Source organism: Caretta caretta, chromosome 1 (genome assembly GCF_965140235.1).
Source record: "Caretta caretta isolate rCarCar2 chromosome 1, rCarCar1.hap1, whole genome shotgun sequence".
Lineage (NCBI taxonomy): Eukaryota > Metazoa > Chordata > Testudines > Cheloniidae > Caretta > Caretta caretta.
This window is the reverse complement of record NC_134206.1, coordinates 20,823,943-20,841,364: the sequence shown is the minus strand read 5'-3', so window position 1 is coordinate 20,841,364 and position 17,422 is coordinate 20,823,943. Positions and strand designations below refer to the sequence as shown.

General features: G+C 40.8%; 1 protein-coding gene across 5 annotated transcripts in view; it reads right to left on the bottom strand.

Moving 5' to 3' along the window:
• ANKRD42 (ankyrin repeat domain 42) overlaps positions 1–17,422 on the bottom strand; it is a 58,201-nt gene that overhangs the window by 14,772 nt on the left and 26,007 nt on the right. For 4 of the 5 annotated variants that reach the window (XR_012667552.1, XM_048841139.2, XM_048841125.2 and 1 more), the window contains 8 exons: positions 15,578–15,685; positions 14,447–14,566; positions 13,588–13,723; positions 10,483–10,683; positions 9,351–9,476; positions 5,332–5,437; positions 4,409–4,578; positions 1,422–1,548 (listed from right to left, as the gene is read on the bottom strand). Coding sequence is in view for 4 of the 5 variants with exons in the window: in XM_048841139.2 (XP_048697096.1) it covers positions 1,422–1,548; positions 4,409–4,578; positions 5,332–5,437; positions 9,351–9,476; positions 10,483–10,683; positions 13,588–13,723; positions 14,447–14,566; positions 15,578–15,685 (1,094 nt within the window). In the remaining variant the exon portion in view is untranslated. The other variant, XM_048841147.2, reaches the window with a different exon arrangement.

Here is a 17,422-nt window from a genome sequence, read left to right as displayed (position 1 = left end):
GAAATCAAGTGAAGTGCAGATACTCAGCATGTCTGAAAATCAGGCCATAAGTGACTTGCTCTGCCACTATGATATTTGGGGCTGGGAACTTGGGGCAGGTATCCTGATGCCAAGTGCCTTGCTGACAAGTGTTGAACAGAAGGAGCCAGATTGTTGCCAAGTCTATATGCTGACAAGGGGGAACTATGTCCTGAAATATGTCCTGAGTGGCTCATTTGCTTGTCTATTTCACCCCAACTATTTATAAAACAAAACATTTTAAAATGTGTGAGTGGGCACTGAAAAGCCATTGGAGTGAATTTAGAAAAGCCAGGAATTAACAGCCCTCGAGAATAAAGGTCACTGGCCATGGAGGCAATAGCAAGGGCAAGCTTTCCCCGCACTGCTCGGCCAGCATGTCTTGAAATATCCATGGAGGAATCCTTTGTATGGAGACAGTATAGTCTCCATATGCTCATTCAGTCCTTGGTTACTCTGCAGATATTGTCAGTAAAGGAGCCAATCAGTGCCAGTTGTAATGGCGGCTTTTGTGATGTGGATGCAACTGGACTGAAAATACAAATTCATTTTTCACAAGCCAAACAAGATAGTCATGCCTTTTCGCTCACTACCACCCTGGGATGGATGGATTTGAACACTGACTTAGAGCTGAAAGGGACCCTGTTAGGAGTCCGTTGAGTCATATCCTTTAAAGTTTTAAGTTAATACTTTTAATCCCACTGGTGACATCTTTTGCTCCCCCCAAAGCAACAGAGTCTCTGCCAGCCCTGCTGTCCATCTGCTATCCCGCTGTAAGTCAGTTCTTTCCCAAACACGCACCTTTTATCAGTGACTAACAAGAGGCATTGGCTCGGGGATCCCAACAGACTGTAACAGAGAGAGAGAGATAGAGAGGGACAGTGGATCTGCAGGGATTCAGGCCCAGATTTTAAAGGTATTTAGGTACTGCTTTGCACCTGGGACATAGGATCCTAAGTGCCCACATCACTTTTGACAATGACACTGAGTGGAGCCATGCGTAACTACCTTTAAAACTCTGGGCCTTGGACAACGGTAAGTAGCCAGGTGTCCAGGAGGAAGTTGAAATAACCTACAAAAAGTGACACCGCCATTTAATATTCCAAAATCATAGCAAGACAATATTGCACTTCCTTTAAACCATTTAACGGAACACTTCTGTATAGTAATGAGACACCGGGGAATCAGGTAAACATTATGGAAGTGGCTAGAAGCCCAAGTATGCCTTTGCTGAGGTTTTTTAGACCTAGTAGCCATCTAAGTTCTTAACCATAGGTTCTGCATTTGAAACATAATAAATAAATACAATATTAAGTAACACTAATACATTGCATTCATCTAGCTCCTTGCATCCATGGATCTCCACAGATTTTACAAACATTACAGAGTTAATTGAATCTTACTTTTCAGCCTCCCTTTCTTCTTTCTTCTTCTTCCTCTCCTCTACAGTTATTCCTCCCAGCTGTTTGTAGTTGCTGTAGGCAATTTCTAGAAGTTGCCGAAGTTTTTCAATCTTTTGGTAGGCTCTGACTGCAAGACAGACAGCTAACTGGGTAGCAGACTGGGTAGCTAACATGAGGATGTGCGTGAAGAAGCTGGGTTTTCTGAAGGTTGGGAGATGTTTTTTCGCAGTGGGCTCTATTAGACTGTGGAACAATCTCCCAAAGAAAGTAGCAGAATCACCATTACTGAATAGATTTAAAACTACATCAGACACATCACTCAAAAAAATACTGTAAGGAACAATCCTGTGCTGGCTTTCCAGAGATGGACTAGATTGACCTAAATTATCTTCTGTTCTAACTTAAGAACATAAGAATGGCCATATTGGGTCAGACCAGAGGTCCATCCAGCCCAGTATCCTGTGAGCCGACAGTGGCCAATGCCAGGTGCCCCTGAGGGAGTGAACCTAACAGGTAATGATCTAGTGATCTCTCTCCTGCCATCCATCTCCACCCTCTGACAAACAGAGGCTAGGGACACCATTCCTTACCCATCCTGGCTAATAGCCATTAATGGACTTAACCTCCATGAATTTATCCAGTTCTCTTTTAAACCCTGTTATAGTCCTAGCCTTCACAACCTCCTCAGGCAAGGAGTTCCACAGGTTGACCGTGCACTGTGTGAAGAAGAACTTCCTTTTATTTGTTTTAAACCTGCTGCCCATTAATTTCATTTGGTGGCCCCTAGTTCTTATATTATGGGAACAAAAGTAAATAACTTTTCCTTATTCACTTTCTCCACATCACTCATGATTTTATATATCTCTATCATATCCCCCCCTTAGTCTCCTCCTTTCCGAGCCGAAAAGTCCTAGCCTCTTTAATCTCTCCTCATATGGGACCCATTCCAAACCCCTCATCATTTTAGTTGCCCTTTTCTGAACCTTTTCTAATACCAGTATATCTTTTTTGAGATGAGGGGACCACATCTGTATACAATATTCAAGATGTGGGCCTACCATGGATTTATATAAGGACAATAAGATATTCTCCACCTTATTCTCTATCCCTTTTTTAATGATTCCTAACATCCCGTTTGCTTTTTCGACTGCCACTGCACACTGCATGGACGTCTTCAGAGAACTATCAATGACGACTCCAAGATCTTTCTCCTGATTAGTTGCAGCTAAATTAGCCCCCATCATATTGTATATATAGTTGGGGTTATTTTTTTCCAATGTGCATTACTTTACATTTATCCACATTAAATTTCATTTGCCATTTTGTTGCCCGATCACTTAGTTTTGGGAGATCTTTTTGAAGTTCCTCACAGTCTGCTTTGTTCTCAACTATCTTGAGCAGTTTAGTATCAGCTGCAAACTTTGCCACCTCACTGTTTATCCCTGTCTACAGATCATTTATGAATAAGTTGAATAGGATTGGTCCTAGGACTGACCCTTGGGGAACACCACTAGTTACCCCTCTCCATTCTGAAAATGTACCATTTATTCCTACCCTTTGCTCCCTGTCTTTTAACCAGTTCTCAGTCCATGAAAGGATCTTCCCTCTTATCCCATGACAACTTAATTTAAGTAAGAGCCTTTGGTGAGGGACCTTGTCAAAGGCTTTCTGGAAATCTAAGTACACTATGTCCACTGGATCTCCCTTGTCCACATGTTTGTTGACCCCCTCAAGGAACTCTAATAGATTAGTAAGACATGATTTCCCTTTACATAAACCATGTTGACTTTTGCCCAACAATTTATGTTCTTCTATGTGTCTGACAATTTTATTCTTTACTATTGTTTCAACTAATTTGCCCGGTACTGACGTTAGACTTACCGATCTGTAATTGCCAGGATCACCTCTAGAGACCTTTTTAGATATTGGCGCTACATTAACTATCTTCCAGTCACTGGGTACAGAAGCTGATTTAAAGGACAGGTTACAAACCATAGTTAATAGTTCCGCAATTTCACATTTGAATTCTTTCAGAACTCTTGGGTGAATGCCATCTGGTTCCAGTGTCTTGTTATTGTTAAGTTTCTCAATTAATTCCAAAACGTCCTCAAGTGACACTTCAATTTGTGACAATTCCTCAGATTTGTCACCTACAAAAGACAGCTCAGGTTTGGGAATCTCCCTAACATCTTCAGCTGGGAAGACTGAAGCAAAGAATTCTTTTAGTTTCTCCACAATGACTTTATCTTTAAGTGCTCCTTTTGTACCTCGATCGTCCAGGGGCCCCACTGGTTGTTTAGCAGGCTTCCTGCTTCTGATGTACTTAAAAAACATTTTGTTATTACCTTCTGAGGTTTTGGCTATCTGTTCTTCAAACTCCTTTTTGGCTTTTCTTATTACATTTTTACATGTAATTTGGCAGTGTTTATGCTCCTTTCTATTTACCTCACTAGGATTTGACTTCCACTTTTTAAAAAGATGCCTTTTTATCTCTCACTGTTAAGCCACGGTTGCTCTTTTTTAGCTCTTTTACTGTGTTTTTTAATTTGGGGTATACATTTAAGTTGAGCCTCTATTATGGTGTCTTTGAAAAGTGTCCACGCAGCTTGCAGGGATTTCACTCTAGTCACTGTACCTTTTAATTTCTGTTTAACTAACCTCCTCGTTTTTGCATAGTTCCCCGTTCTGAAATTAAATGCCACAGTGTTGGACTGCTGAGGTGTTCTTCCCACCACAGGAATGTTAAATGTTATCATATTATGGTCACTATTTCCAAGCGGTCCTGTTATAGTTACCTCTTGGACCAGATCCTTCCATGATTAAAATATTTTTCTTGATTTCCACAATTTATTTTAAAGCTCATTGGTACTGACAAAAGATTCTGCAGCAGTAGGGAGAAACTCTGCAACTAAAAATATTTTGTTCTAGGATTCTCATTCCTTCCCACCTATTCAAGAGAAGACTCAGTAAAGAGAGACAGAACTTACTGCGGGCGTCCCTTTTTTTTGCTTCATCTGGAATGAAATCTTCCGTGGTGTCTGTGCTCCCTTCCACACCATGTCTGTCGAAAAACCTTTCATCGTTGTCATCTATTTCTTCATCAGAATCGTCTCCCATTGCCCGTCTCAAAAGCTCCGCAGCTGCCAACTGGGCGAATCTGCACAACACAGTCAATAGTTCATAGCCAGTGAAAAACACACGCACCTCTGAAAAAGCAGCCCAAGATCCACTGCTGATTAGAACACACGCACTTGAATATATGTCAAATAGCAGCAGCTCCCGTGCGTTCTTCACACTCCCATTTACTTCAGTGGTAGTTAATGTGGGACTTTAAGGTACACAGGGGAGCCTATACCTCTAGCGCACAAGCTGCAGCCAGCTAAAATGGGTTTTGCACCATTTTGATGAGGCTACACTTCTGCCTCAGTAATATCCGGTGGCAGTTAATTGCACAGTTTAATAAGTTGTGCAAAAATGTATTTCCTTTTAGTTATTTTAAATTTATTTTGCCTTTTATTTGAATCAAATAAGCACCTGTATTATATTTAAAGGTAAACAGGAGTGGCCAGCTGGTCTTCTGCAGTGTTCATTATTTTGTATACCTCTATCATGTCTCCTCTCAATCTTCTCTTTTCTAAACTAAACAGGTCTCACCTCGCCTTATACAGAATTTGACCCATCTCTAGTTACAATATAAATACCCTCAATATAACCCTTTGCAACACCAATAGAGCCAAAAGGCTGTTAACCCAAAGTTGAAATTCATGGGCTTGATTCTGCTCTCACCTACACCAATGTATATCAGGAGTAACATTACCTGAAGTCAACAGAGTTACAGTCGTATAAAAGCAGTGAGTACAGAATCAGCCCCTATACAAATAAATTATAGCTCAGAGATCTGAACTGCTACCTTTTGGCTACGTCTTTTGGAGTCTCTCCAGCTTCATTCGTAATGTCACAAGCAGCTCCTATACCAATCAACCATTGCAAGCAGCTTATGTGTCCTTGTCCAGCAGCTAAGGAAAAAGAATATGTACTAAAGTCAATTATACACACTTTTTTTCAAAAATGCCTTTTCCCTAACATGACTTGACACCCTCTAAAGTATGTATAGTTTATACATGTCACTAGCAACCTATGATGGAAATATTAGTTTATAATGGGCCAAATGCTACCCCGGAGTATAAGCCTGTTTTTATTTTCATTTCCTCTTTTATGTAAAGTAAATGTTATTGGCTGATCCTCAGTTCTGTAAGTGGTGCAACGGTACTGAAGTCAGGAGAAAGTTCTGGCCCCATAGCTATCAGCCTGGAGTTTGATCTTAGGATGCCTCCTGAAGGTACACTACCTAAGCTCATCCACTACAGGCTGGTCAGTTTGGTTCTTATTATCTGGTGTCCCCAAGTATGTTCTCAGCTGTGTGAAGTATTATGGCTTCTGTAACACTGGGCATCCATTAAAGGTTCCATACAGTATCCTAAGGATGAGTGTTGAATGGACAAGAGCTTTGATTGCCTGGGAGAGAATTCTGTTACTGGCTCATGGCTCTTGCAATGCAGCATAATATGAAGCTGCAGATCTACCATATGTTCTAAAACTATGGTGCGGTATTTTATGCTACTTACGGGTTCCTTATTTATCTACTATGCCTTCTGGTTATGATTAGGCCCAGATCCTCAAAGGCATTTAGGTGCCTAACTCCCATTAATTTCAATAAGTTAGGCACCTAAATTGTTTTCAGGATCTGGGCAAATGCTTTTCTCAAATGTCAATACAACCCCTGAGAAAGCACCAAATGATAGCTGCCACGTGCATGTTTATTTTATCTGGGTGGCAGGCTTTTGTCAAGCAGTTCCATTCTTTTTGGTCCTCCCCAACCATAGCTTTGTATCCCTACAATATTTCTCTCTTTTCACAGTTTTTCTAGCCATCAATGTCATGGGATACCATCTGTTTGCTCCTTATACTGGCTTTCCTTCACCCATCTAGAGCTGGTACAAACACTTGACCTGAAATGTTAACACCATTTACAACTTTCTCTTGCTCCTGTTTATGAAGTAACACGTTGGCATCAGGGTGCGGGGAGGAGAGCTTTGCTTGGTTCCCTTTGAGAACTACAGCATTGACAGTTATCAAAGGGAAAATCCATCTCTTTTAGCTTCCCACATAGCATATGATGTCAGAAGTAGGGCATCTGACTCATAATTAACAGTGCTGCAAAAGGGATGATCTGAATCAAGCAAGTGGTAATTTTTTAGTATATATTAGAAGAAAAACATTTGCCTTAGGGATAGCATCAATCTGAGGAGTTACAATCAAACCTTGTAGGACTGGAGAATTATTCCTGGAAAAGATTAAATATGTTTTTAAAAGAAAGTGACAGATTTTATGATTGATATAGAACAATTTACAATAATATAATCCTAGGGGACACAGAAAGGAAAACACAAACAGAGTAGGACCCTGACTCAGCAAACCACTTAAACACTTGTTTATCTTTAAGCACATGAATAGTCTCATTGGAAGTCAACAGACCAAGTGCTTTGTTGAATCAGGGTCTGCAAGGGAAAATGTGTAATGGAAGTTTGTTTGTGTAGACTGTACTGGTTGGGGTGTCTGTCTCTTTTAGAGCCAGAACCCACTCTGTGCCTCCCTCTAGCTCCACAAGTATATAGGCAGCTCCTCCTAGACAGCTATGACCTAAGCACAGGGTTCCGTTTTGGCCAGGACAGTCCCTTTTTTAAGCCCTGTCCCAGCTACCCTGACTTTTTTGGCAAAAGTGGGCATTTTCCCCGTTTGCTGCTGCCAACTTGCAGCAAATGGGACAAATGCCCACTTTTGCCAAAAAAGTGGTGTGTGGAGAAAAATGTCAGGGCGGGGGGAGTGGTGATGCCAGTCCCGCACATTGGGAGAGGCAGGGCTCGAGTGGGGGGCAGGTAGGGCTTGGGTGAGCAGCGACGCCAGCCCCGCGTGGGCATGGAGGACCGGGCTCCAGCAAACAGCTTGGGCCAGCCCTGCACAGGGGAGGGATGAGCTTTAAAGGCAAACTGCAAAAAATAGCTCACATCTTCTGCATCACTCTGCTGCAAAGCAATGTGTTAGATAGCCCTGTACATACAGCATCATAGTCCTCCACAGTGTACTACCGTATGTCTATCATGTGGTTTTGTACATTGCACATCACCATAGTGTTCAAGTGCTTAGAAAGTAAAGATGCAGTTCACAGTACTGTACAGTTCCATAGCTACATACACAATATTTCTAAAAGTTACATCTAAACAGATTAGAGTTGTTGAATTTTTTAAAAATTTTAAATTTTTTTTGGACTTCAACTTGATTATTCTCATTTTTTAGCAATTCCCACCTATGCATGCATGCACCACCAAAAATGGATATAACTTACTGTGGGAGAATGTACCCCTATATTCACACCCTACACACTACTGTAATAATCTTTGTACAACGTATGCCTTATGAGGTATCATTTGAAAACTCATAATTTGCTGCTCATTATTGTCCTGATAAAATGTGTATGTCCACATTGTATGTGAAGTTATAAGATTCCACTATATGGTGTTAACACGTTCCATACTGAGGTTGGCAAATAGGTCTGTCTCAAACAAAGGAATGTGTGCTCTGTTTAATTTGCATTTAAGCGGCAAACAGAGTCCTGAAGCCAGAAGGGAAACAAAGGAAGCTCAAACAGGTGAGGAAAAAGCAGCAGGGAACATCCTTTCCCATAGACTTTTTGTCTCCTGGTACTCAGCTGGAAATGTTTTTTAAGAGGGAGACAGAAACTATAAAAAGGAGGGACAAATATCTCAAGGACCCCAACTCTCTCTCCCTGCATGTCTCATTGACAGCACCTGAAGCGACAAAGGAAGCATTCACTGGATACAGGGAGAAGGGGTCCTAACCTAAGAAGTTTGGTCAGTGAGACTGATGAAAGCATGTGGTGAGAAAACAGTGCTTTGAATTTAACATAGTTTGTTAATTTAGGCATCAGCATTTTAACTTTGTTTCTTGTAATCATTTCTGACTTTCATGCCTCATTACTTGTACTCACTTAAAATTTCTCTCTTTGTAGTTAATACATTTGTTCTGTTGTTTCATCTAATCCAGTGTGTTTAAATTGAAGTTTTTGGGACACTCCATTTGGAGTGGCAAGTTGTATATATATTAAAGAAATAACAGACTTTATATAAACTTGTATTGCCCAGGAGAGGGTGGAAATTTCCTGGGTGGAAATCAAAACTGGGAGCGTGTTGGGGTCACCCTGCAATATAACCCAGGCTGGTGAAAGCCATATGTGGCTGGCAGGCCGCAGTTACACACGAACACTCAGGTGTGGCTTGCATGCTGGAAGGCTTTGTGAGCAGCCCATGTGGGAACTTCTTCATCAAGGCATTGTAAGGCACCCCAGGTTGCAGGGCAAGGGTGGCACAGCTGCTCATATAGTTTAGATTGTACCCAGATATATCACACTTACATCCAGCTGTTTGCAACCTGGGATGCAGATCCTGGACTAGGCTTAACAGGCTGCTGACTGAAATGGCCAGAGTGGCTGCCACAATGCAGAAATTTGGCTTACTTCAATCTTTACAAGGTGACTGAAGGGCAGTGATGAAGATGGTCAAATATGGTGGGGAAATGCATGATTAGGAAATTGGAGAGTGCACTGCACCATCTTGCTACCCTTGGTGATGCAGCAGTAACAATCTAGACTTCAACTTGTGATGCATACAAAGGATGACAACCACCAAATATGTATTTTTGTCTGCATAATCTCTGCTGGCTGCCCTTTGGAGCTCTTGGGAAAATGAGATGCTGTAGTTCATGAGCTTACCTGATGAGCAGCCACTTAAATAAGTAAGTGAACAAGTCAATAACAAACAGTAATGAGCTGCAACACAGTTCCTAATTACTGACCTTTGTGCATGAGAGTGGATCCCTTATCATCCCGCTCATTAATATTGATGATTCCACTTTCCACTAATCTTCTAAGTGTCACCAAGTCCCCTTTGAAGGCAGCAACATGACCTGGAAATGCTAAATCTGAAAAATGGAACAGACATGAATCCAAGTAAATGCCGGTAACTCCAATAAGTAGGCAAACAAGCTATTTTTTCACCTCACCTTTCATAGTTTCTCTCTCTAAATAATAATTTAAACATGGAAATGTCATACTTGTTAGTGAGGTTAATGCACCCTTAATTGGTTGAAACACGGCTGCAGAACATAGCATTATCATCACAGGCTTCATTAAGCATGTCTTGGCTACTGGCTACAGGCATCTTATATAATTTTACAGAGAGGAGATTCACTTCATATTTCTGTAGTAATAAATATACCTTTGGTTGAAAGTTAATGGACTAATAATGCTGGGAACTGAAGCTGTCTCCTTATTTTCAAGTCAATGGTCCTAGGTAGGATATACAATGTATTAATTTTTCTTGGTGGAAAAATTATCCATTGAGGCACTTTGATTTTTCTTGTTAGTTGATATGATTAATACTAAGAAAAGACTAATAGATATGGAATGAGTGCTTGAAAAATCGAGCAAGTCTTCCCTTCAGAATAATCATAATGGGCAAGCTTCTGCTATCCTTTCTCTTGAATAATACTTACTTATCAAGTAGTCCTATTGATTTCAGTGGGACTATTGCCAGAGTAAGGTATAACTCAAAATGAATAAGGGAACCAAAATCTTGTCCTAAATATGTAACTGCCTGGAAATTTGTGGACATTGGAATATGTGTCAGATTGTAAAAGGAATATGAACAGCTTTGTATAACTAAAGCAAAAGGACTGCATAGTATAGTGTTGCTGTTTTGTTTTCATTATGAGAAAATCGGAGACATGACACACATGTAAATAAAGTTAACAACTATCGGAAGCTTCAGCTGTTTCTCACACTGCTTATACACAGTTCCACTTGAAAGTTAGAATCACCTGCTGCCCAGATCATTTGTATCACTCATTTCTACAGAGTTATTGTTGCATTGTGGCATTTTCTGTTTTACAAGCTAGTATCTCAGAAGCTTTTCAGGCACCTACTCACTTTCCTGTTCTTCTGGATGATCTCTCTCATGTTCCACGCTGTCGATGTACTGTACAATATTATCCTTATAGAATCTCTGTGCCAAGTCCTTTGGGGTCTCCCCATGGTCATTCCTGGCTTTCAAGGTGTGAGACACACAGGCCATTTTACTAACCAAGAACTTAAAACAATGCAGGTGGCCCTCCATTGCTGCCAGATGAGCTATTGCACAAAGGAAGAACATGGCAATATTAAACCTGAGCACAGCCACCTGCCAAATGAAGAGCTACTTAGCTAAATTGTTGTTACTGTTCAGCCCACTGTTAGAGTCTGATTTAGACTATTGATCAGATGTCAGATAACCAAGGGTTATTCAGGTTTTATTAGGCAAAGACAAAACAGCACAACACATAAATGTGAGGATTAATATCTCACCAGTCGAGAAAGCAGCTTCTCAGCAGCTTCAAACCTGCTCCAAAGTGTGAGCTTAATTCACCTTATTTATATTTGACGTACATAGTGCAGTTATTTACAACAAGCAGAAGATTAATCTAATTTCATATCTTTTTTTTAAATACAAAATCATAAATTCCCCTATAATTTCATTTCTATACAGAATTCCTCTTCCTTTTCTGTCCTGGATTGTTGTATAGTATTGCTGTGTACAGCAGCTGCTACATTCTACCCCAAAGGTGGCTCCTTTGTAATGGTGGGTTACATGTTACCTTGCTGATGTTACAGGGTACTGTACGGCTTAAATATTTAATGTTTATAAAGAGCGCTGGCAGCCATAATGAAATGAGCTATGGAAGTGCAAAAAATATGCTCATTGCATTATAAACTGTCATGTTTTCCATTCCCATCAGTGGGAAAGGGGAAGGAGGAACTGAATGTCAAATAAAAACTTACTAGTTACCTAATGTCACTGCATGAAAACATTCTGTATAATATGGCTGATATGCTACTGACAGAAAGATGGAATATTTCACTGTAAAGTCCATTATTGTCAAGAAAAATGGTTTCTCTTCAATTAAGAATTCTATTACCCTTGTAATAGCTAAAACATTATATCCAGTTCAAGCACCACTAATGTATTTCATATAAGTAAATTCTTGCCATGTGTAAAATAAAGGAACTATCTAACAAACTATGCACAGCCTTCCACTCCATGCAAATTCTATGAGGCTCTGCAGTAAAAAAGCCTGCTGCATAAGGCCAGAATTCAAGGGGTGAAATCATGGCTCCGTTGAAGTCAATGAGAATTTTGCCATTGGCTTCAGTGGAGTCAGGATTTCACCCAAGCAGATGCAGAGTTTCCCAGGAAGAGGTGAATTCAAAGGAGCCATTATATTGTAGGTAGGGCTGGTAGCACTGCCGATTCCCTATTATCAAGGTGGCCTGATACTTCTTATTATAAGATCCTGTTTTCAGTTGCTTATAACTTTGCCAAACTTTAACCATTTAGGCTGAAATTTTCCATGCCAGGCATCTGCCTCAGGCTGATTTTTTGTTGTTGTCATTTAATTTCAGCCAAATTATGTTGTTTTGCCCATTTAAAAAAGTCTGTTAAGGTTTTCTTTGAAAAGGTCTATAACTCGCACACTTTGGAGCAGGGATTTGAAATTAGGCAGGCCCGTGGCCTTTGTGTCAGGGATATGCCTTTTGCCATCCTTACCTTGTTCTAGCCCCTTCTCCCCCCCCGAATTTGGCCAAGTTATAAGCCTTTAAAAAAATCGCAATTTGCACATGCTCAGTAGAGACTTCTTAGATTTTAGAAGCTAAATTCCCTGAAGATTCTGTCCATACTGGGCATGCTCCAATCCAGGGCTGAGCAGGACTTTCCCTGCATCTGCTGCAGGTCATGCTGATTCTGGGTCCAGATACGTGAACTGAGAACTGAGAGACTGTTTCTCCTGTGGTCTCAGTGACTCCCCATCATTGGGCCAAGGCAATATACAGGAAGAAGCTGCCTGATTCAAATGCAGAGGGGACAAGAACCAGATGTGGAGAAAGGCAGGAGGAGTAGACTGGGACAAGGAGCCTGGGAGGGGAGACAAAGATTGGCTGGGCCAAGAGACTGGGAAAAGGAGCTGGCAGGGGATGACACTGATATTTGATGAGAAGCCTGGGGAGGGAGACTGGGGCTAGGAGCAAGGAGCCAGTGGGAATGTGTGTGGGGTAGTGAGTGGAGGTTTGGGTGGAGAGAGAGACAGATCAGGGGAAGACCAGGTGATGGAAGACTGGGACCAGCTGGACAAGGGGACTGGACATTGTGGGGAGACTGGGACAGGTATTCTGGAGGAGTGAGACTAGGGGCTTTTTTAGACAAATAGTGCGTGACAAGATGGAGCGTAAATCTACCTCATACTTGCCTGCCATGCACTAACTGTCCATGTGGACCCTGCCACCATGCACTAAAAGTTCCTAGTGCACTTTGATCTACTTCTGTTTCAAAGCAGAGTAGCTCATAGTGCACTCAGGAATTTTTAGTGCGCAGCAGCAGAGTCCATATGGGAAGTTAGTATGCAACATGCTAGTGCGATGCAGATTTACACCCCAGCATGCTGTGCATTAAATGTTCATCTGGACAAGTCCTAGGACCTGCTGGGCAAGGAGACTGGGACTAGGATGAGACAACTGAGAAATGGAGACTGAAACTTTGTATGTGATGAGAATGGGACTTGGATGAAGAGCCAGGGATGGGGAAGAGACAGAATTGGGACAAAATCAGATGATCCAGAATCTGATCTCAGTCAAATGTAAATCTGAAATAACTCCAATGAAAACACTGGAGTACTCCAGACTTATTCCAGTGCCACCAAGTTCAGAATATGGCCCAATAGTTTCAACTTGGGATATAGGAATGAGAAAGTGCCATAGAATGTATCTGATGAAACTCATCACTGGTTGCCATAAAAAGAAGTCAGCATTAGCTAACAGTTACCATGCATCGGCGTTATGGATAACATAAATTCCCCCAATTCTTGAAAGATAACTGTGGCAACTTTGTGAAATCTGTTAGCAAATATTGCCCGTGTATATGACTTGTCATTTGCTAAATATTCACATAACAGAGCAACTAAAAGCCAAAAGTTAGAGCTGTAGACTTCTTTTTCCCCAAGGTACCTGGAAGATTTCCATTGTTATCCGCGTCATTTATAGTAGCTCCCCATCTAATAAGAAGCTGCAAACAACCCAAGCGGCCATGAAAAGCAGCATAATGAACCGGTTTCCAGTCATTCTTATCTGAAACATTTGCATCCTAGAATGAAAGCAGCAGGTTCATTTATTTAGTTCCTATATGTTTCATTGGAAACAACATGTACATCAGAGATTACATTTGTAAACAGAAATCAGGAATTTAAAGTAGGTAACCAAATCAGTTATGAAAACCTATATTACTTTTAAATTACTTTAAATAAAGATGCTATGAACAAATGATTCCCATTTATAGGCATATAGATACATACTTTCCCCTACGTTTTTTGGTTTTATTTAAAAAATTAAAACACATACACACATTATATATATAACATTTTTGACATACTCTGGCCATGTTGCTGCTCACTATATGTTAGATATAAATTTGCCTTTTTTTAAAGCAAAAAAATATTATGATTGAAAAAGATCATGATAATAAAAGCTTCTGATCTCTATTTAAATAAGTCACTATCAGCTAATGAAATGTTCTACTTTTCCAAAGTATTCATTCTCTCTAAATTCTTGGATCATTTTCCTTATGTGCCTCATAATAAATAACTAACATTAATTTAAACTAGTATGCTCTCACCAATAGCACACACACAATAACTAAACTACAGGTCAAATCCTACAGTCCTAAGTCCCATCAAATCAATGGACGTTTTTGTTTGCAAAAGTATACCATGATTTGGCCCTCCTGTAGGGAGTTGTAATGGTATAATGCAAGTGTACCATTTCTCAAAAAAAGAAAAAAAAATCCCCGCAGAAGATAAAATTTCCTCACCATTCCACTCCGGAGTATGGTTTGTAAAGTGTATGATTGTCCATGGGCTGCAGCTAGGTGTGATGGAGTGCATCCTCGGTCATCTTGAGCTGTTAAGTTTACTCCATTCATTACAAGGGCCTAAATAAATACAAAGCAGAAATTCAGTTTACAAAATTAAATAGCAAATGTCGCCTGGGAGGATTACTTTATACTGTCAGCAGGGTAACTTCTGGGTGAAGTAGGAAGGAGTATTAAATAAGTACATGGATGTTGTCTTCTCTCATAGCAATGAATGCAGTATATTGTGCTGTCCCATCTCTCTGTCTTATATCCACCTGTTGTCTCTTGCCTTACACATAGATCATAAGCTCTTTGGGGTAGAGACCATCTTTGCATTCTGGGTTTGTACAGCAGCTAATATAATGGGGTCCTGGTCCCTGACTGGGGCTTCTAGGCACTGTCACTGTACAAACAATAAAGAACATAATAATAATGTATAGGTAGATCTATCTTGTGTATTATTTATAATCAGAAATGTTTCTAATTCTGAAAATATCTAGCTGAAGTTTCCAAAGCTATCTAAGGTAGGGGTTCTCAACTTTTTTCTTTCTGAGGTCCCCCCAACATGCTATAAAAACGCGATGGCCCAACTATGGCACAACAACTGGTTTTCTGCATATAAAAGCCAAGGCCTGCATTAGGGGGTAGCAAGCAGGGCAATTTGCCTGGGGCCCTATGCCACAGCAGCCCCCATGAAGCTAAGCTGCTCAGGCATTGGCTTCAGTCCCAGGTGGTGGGGCTCAAGGCCTCAGGCTTCAGCCCCATGCGGCGGGGCTTTAGCTTTCTGACCTGGGCCCCAGCGAGTCTAATGCTGGCCCTGTTTGGCGGACGCCCTGAAACCTGCTCACGGCCCCCCCAGGGTGCCCCGGACCCCTGGTTGAGAACCACTGATCTAAGGGATACAGATGTCCAGTTGGCATCTAAATATCCTATGCAGCTTTGAAAACCCCACCATCGTGTACAGTATGAATCTTGTTACCACTTCTTTTCAGAACCCTGGAGTAAATCCTCAGCTGGTGTGAACTGTCACAGTTCCACAATGAGTGAGGATCGGCCCTATTTACTTTTGATGTCAATATTTACACTTACCTGCATACAAGTATCATGACCTCCGATAGCAGCGAGGTGAGCTGCTGTCCAGTCTCTTATAGCTAAAGCTGTTATATCAGCCCCATGCCAGAGCAGCCAGTGAAGACACTACCAATCAAAACAAAGACAAAGACATTCATTTGTTTTAAATATAGGTTATTATCATGGATCCAGTATACAGTTCTAATAGGGAATTCACTGCAAATTATCAGTTGATATTATGTTTCAAAGCATTATCGGAATTCTCCATTATTACAATAAATCACAACAGAGCATGCATTAGTAAGTTGTTGCTGCATTAGAAAGCTACAGCTTCATTCCTTCATCCATCCAAGAAATGTACCAATCGCGTACTAAAGCGGACCCAAGCATGCCTTACTGATCTTACAGTATGGCTTATGTAATTTTACATTTCAATTTTAAAAGATTTAAGATGTAACCTATAGGGCTATTTGTGTAATGTTTCTTTCCACTATGAAAGTGAAAGGATACATTTAAAAATTCGAGAAATGGGCACAAACATACCTCTCTACAATTCTGATTATGTTTATTGCAAACAAAGGAAAATATCAACCCTTTGCCTTCCTACATTTTTCTGTTTAAACTCCTGGACTTGTGGTACCCTTTCTCTCCTCCCATCTTCCCATGACCAAGCCTCACTTTCAGAGGTATTATTTTGTGCTCTAATGGTCACTTCCAGCAACTCTAGGTGCCCTCCAGAGCATGAAATAAAACTTTATTTGTTAGGTGTACAACATTTTCTCCAGCAGCAGTTTAAGCCAGGCTCCATCACTGGTTCCTCTATTGTCTCTCTAACTGGGGCATTGGAGAAGGTTGGCTAGATGAGACTCAACCCAAACAAGACCACGACTTGACTTACAGGGTGGGGGAATCATTGGAAAAATGGCAGAAACTATAGAAACAGCCCAGACTGATGGGATATGAGCACAGTTTGTTTCTAAAGACCAAAAACCTGGGGGTCTTGTTAGCTCCCTGGTGGTTTCTGGACACGTGGAAAGCAGCAATGTATTTCTTATTACTTGCATTTAGCAAGCAGTTTCCTTTGGTATATGGATCTTACCACAGTTACACATGCATTTGTCGCTTCAAGGTTAGATTGCTACGGTGCATTCCACATGAGGTTACAACATGACACAGCTGCTAGTTCAGAATGTGGTAGCCCAGTTTTTAATCTCTGGAAGCTCATAACACTTGTGCAGCGGTTGTCAACTGATTTACGGGTAAATAGTCACGGTGTTGATTTTGATCTGTAAAACTCTAAATGGTTACAGTCCTGTCAAGTCCTTCTTCAGTCACCTGATGTACTCAAACTAAGATTCCATTGGTATAAGAGGGAACTGGGCTGGTGGCACACTTCTCAGTTGAAATCAATGGCTCTTAAATTCGCTTTTCATCTAGTTGGCCAGAGTCCAGATTTGGTTACTTTTAGGATTTTCTGTAAATGTTACATATTTCCCTGGGCTTTCCCTGAAGTGAAGGGGAGGAGGACGGAACAGGTTGCTTGAGGGATGGAGGAAGGCATGAGTCTGTAAGGAAGACTATAAATGGAGCCTATGTTAGGACTGGGAAAGTCTCCTCTGGGTTTTTCTGTAATGTACTATGAAATCCTGTGACGCTGAATACATATAACATGCCTAGGGCATGGAAAAGGCACAATAAGTCTAGAAAACTGAAAAATAATATATTAATTTTTGCATCATATTTAAAGTGTATATGCATCATAAGTTCCTGCTTTACTAGTGCTGAATGGATTTACTAAGCAATAAATAGACAAAGAGATTATTGATTCAGCCAGATCAGCATGAGCTTGCAAGCCTGTGTTCA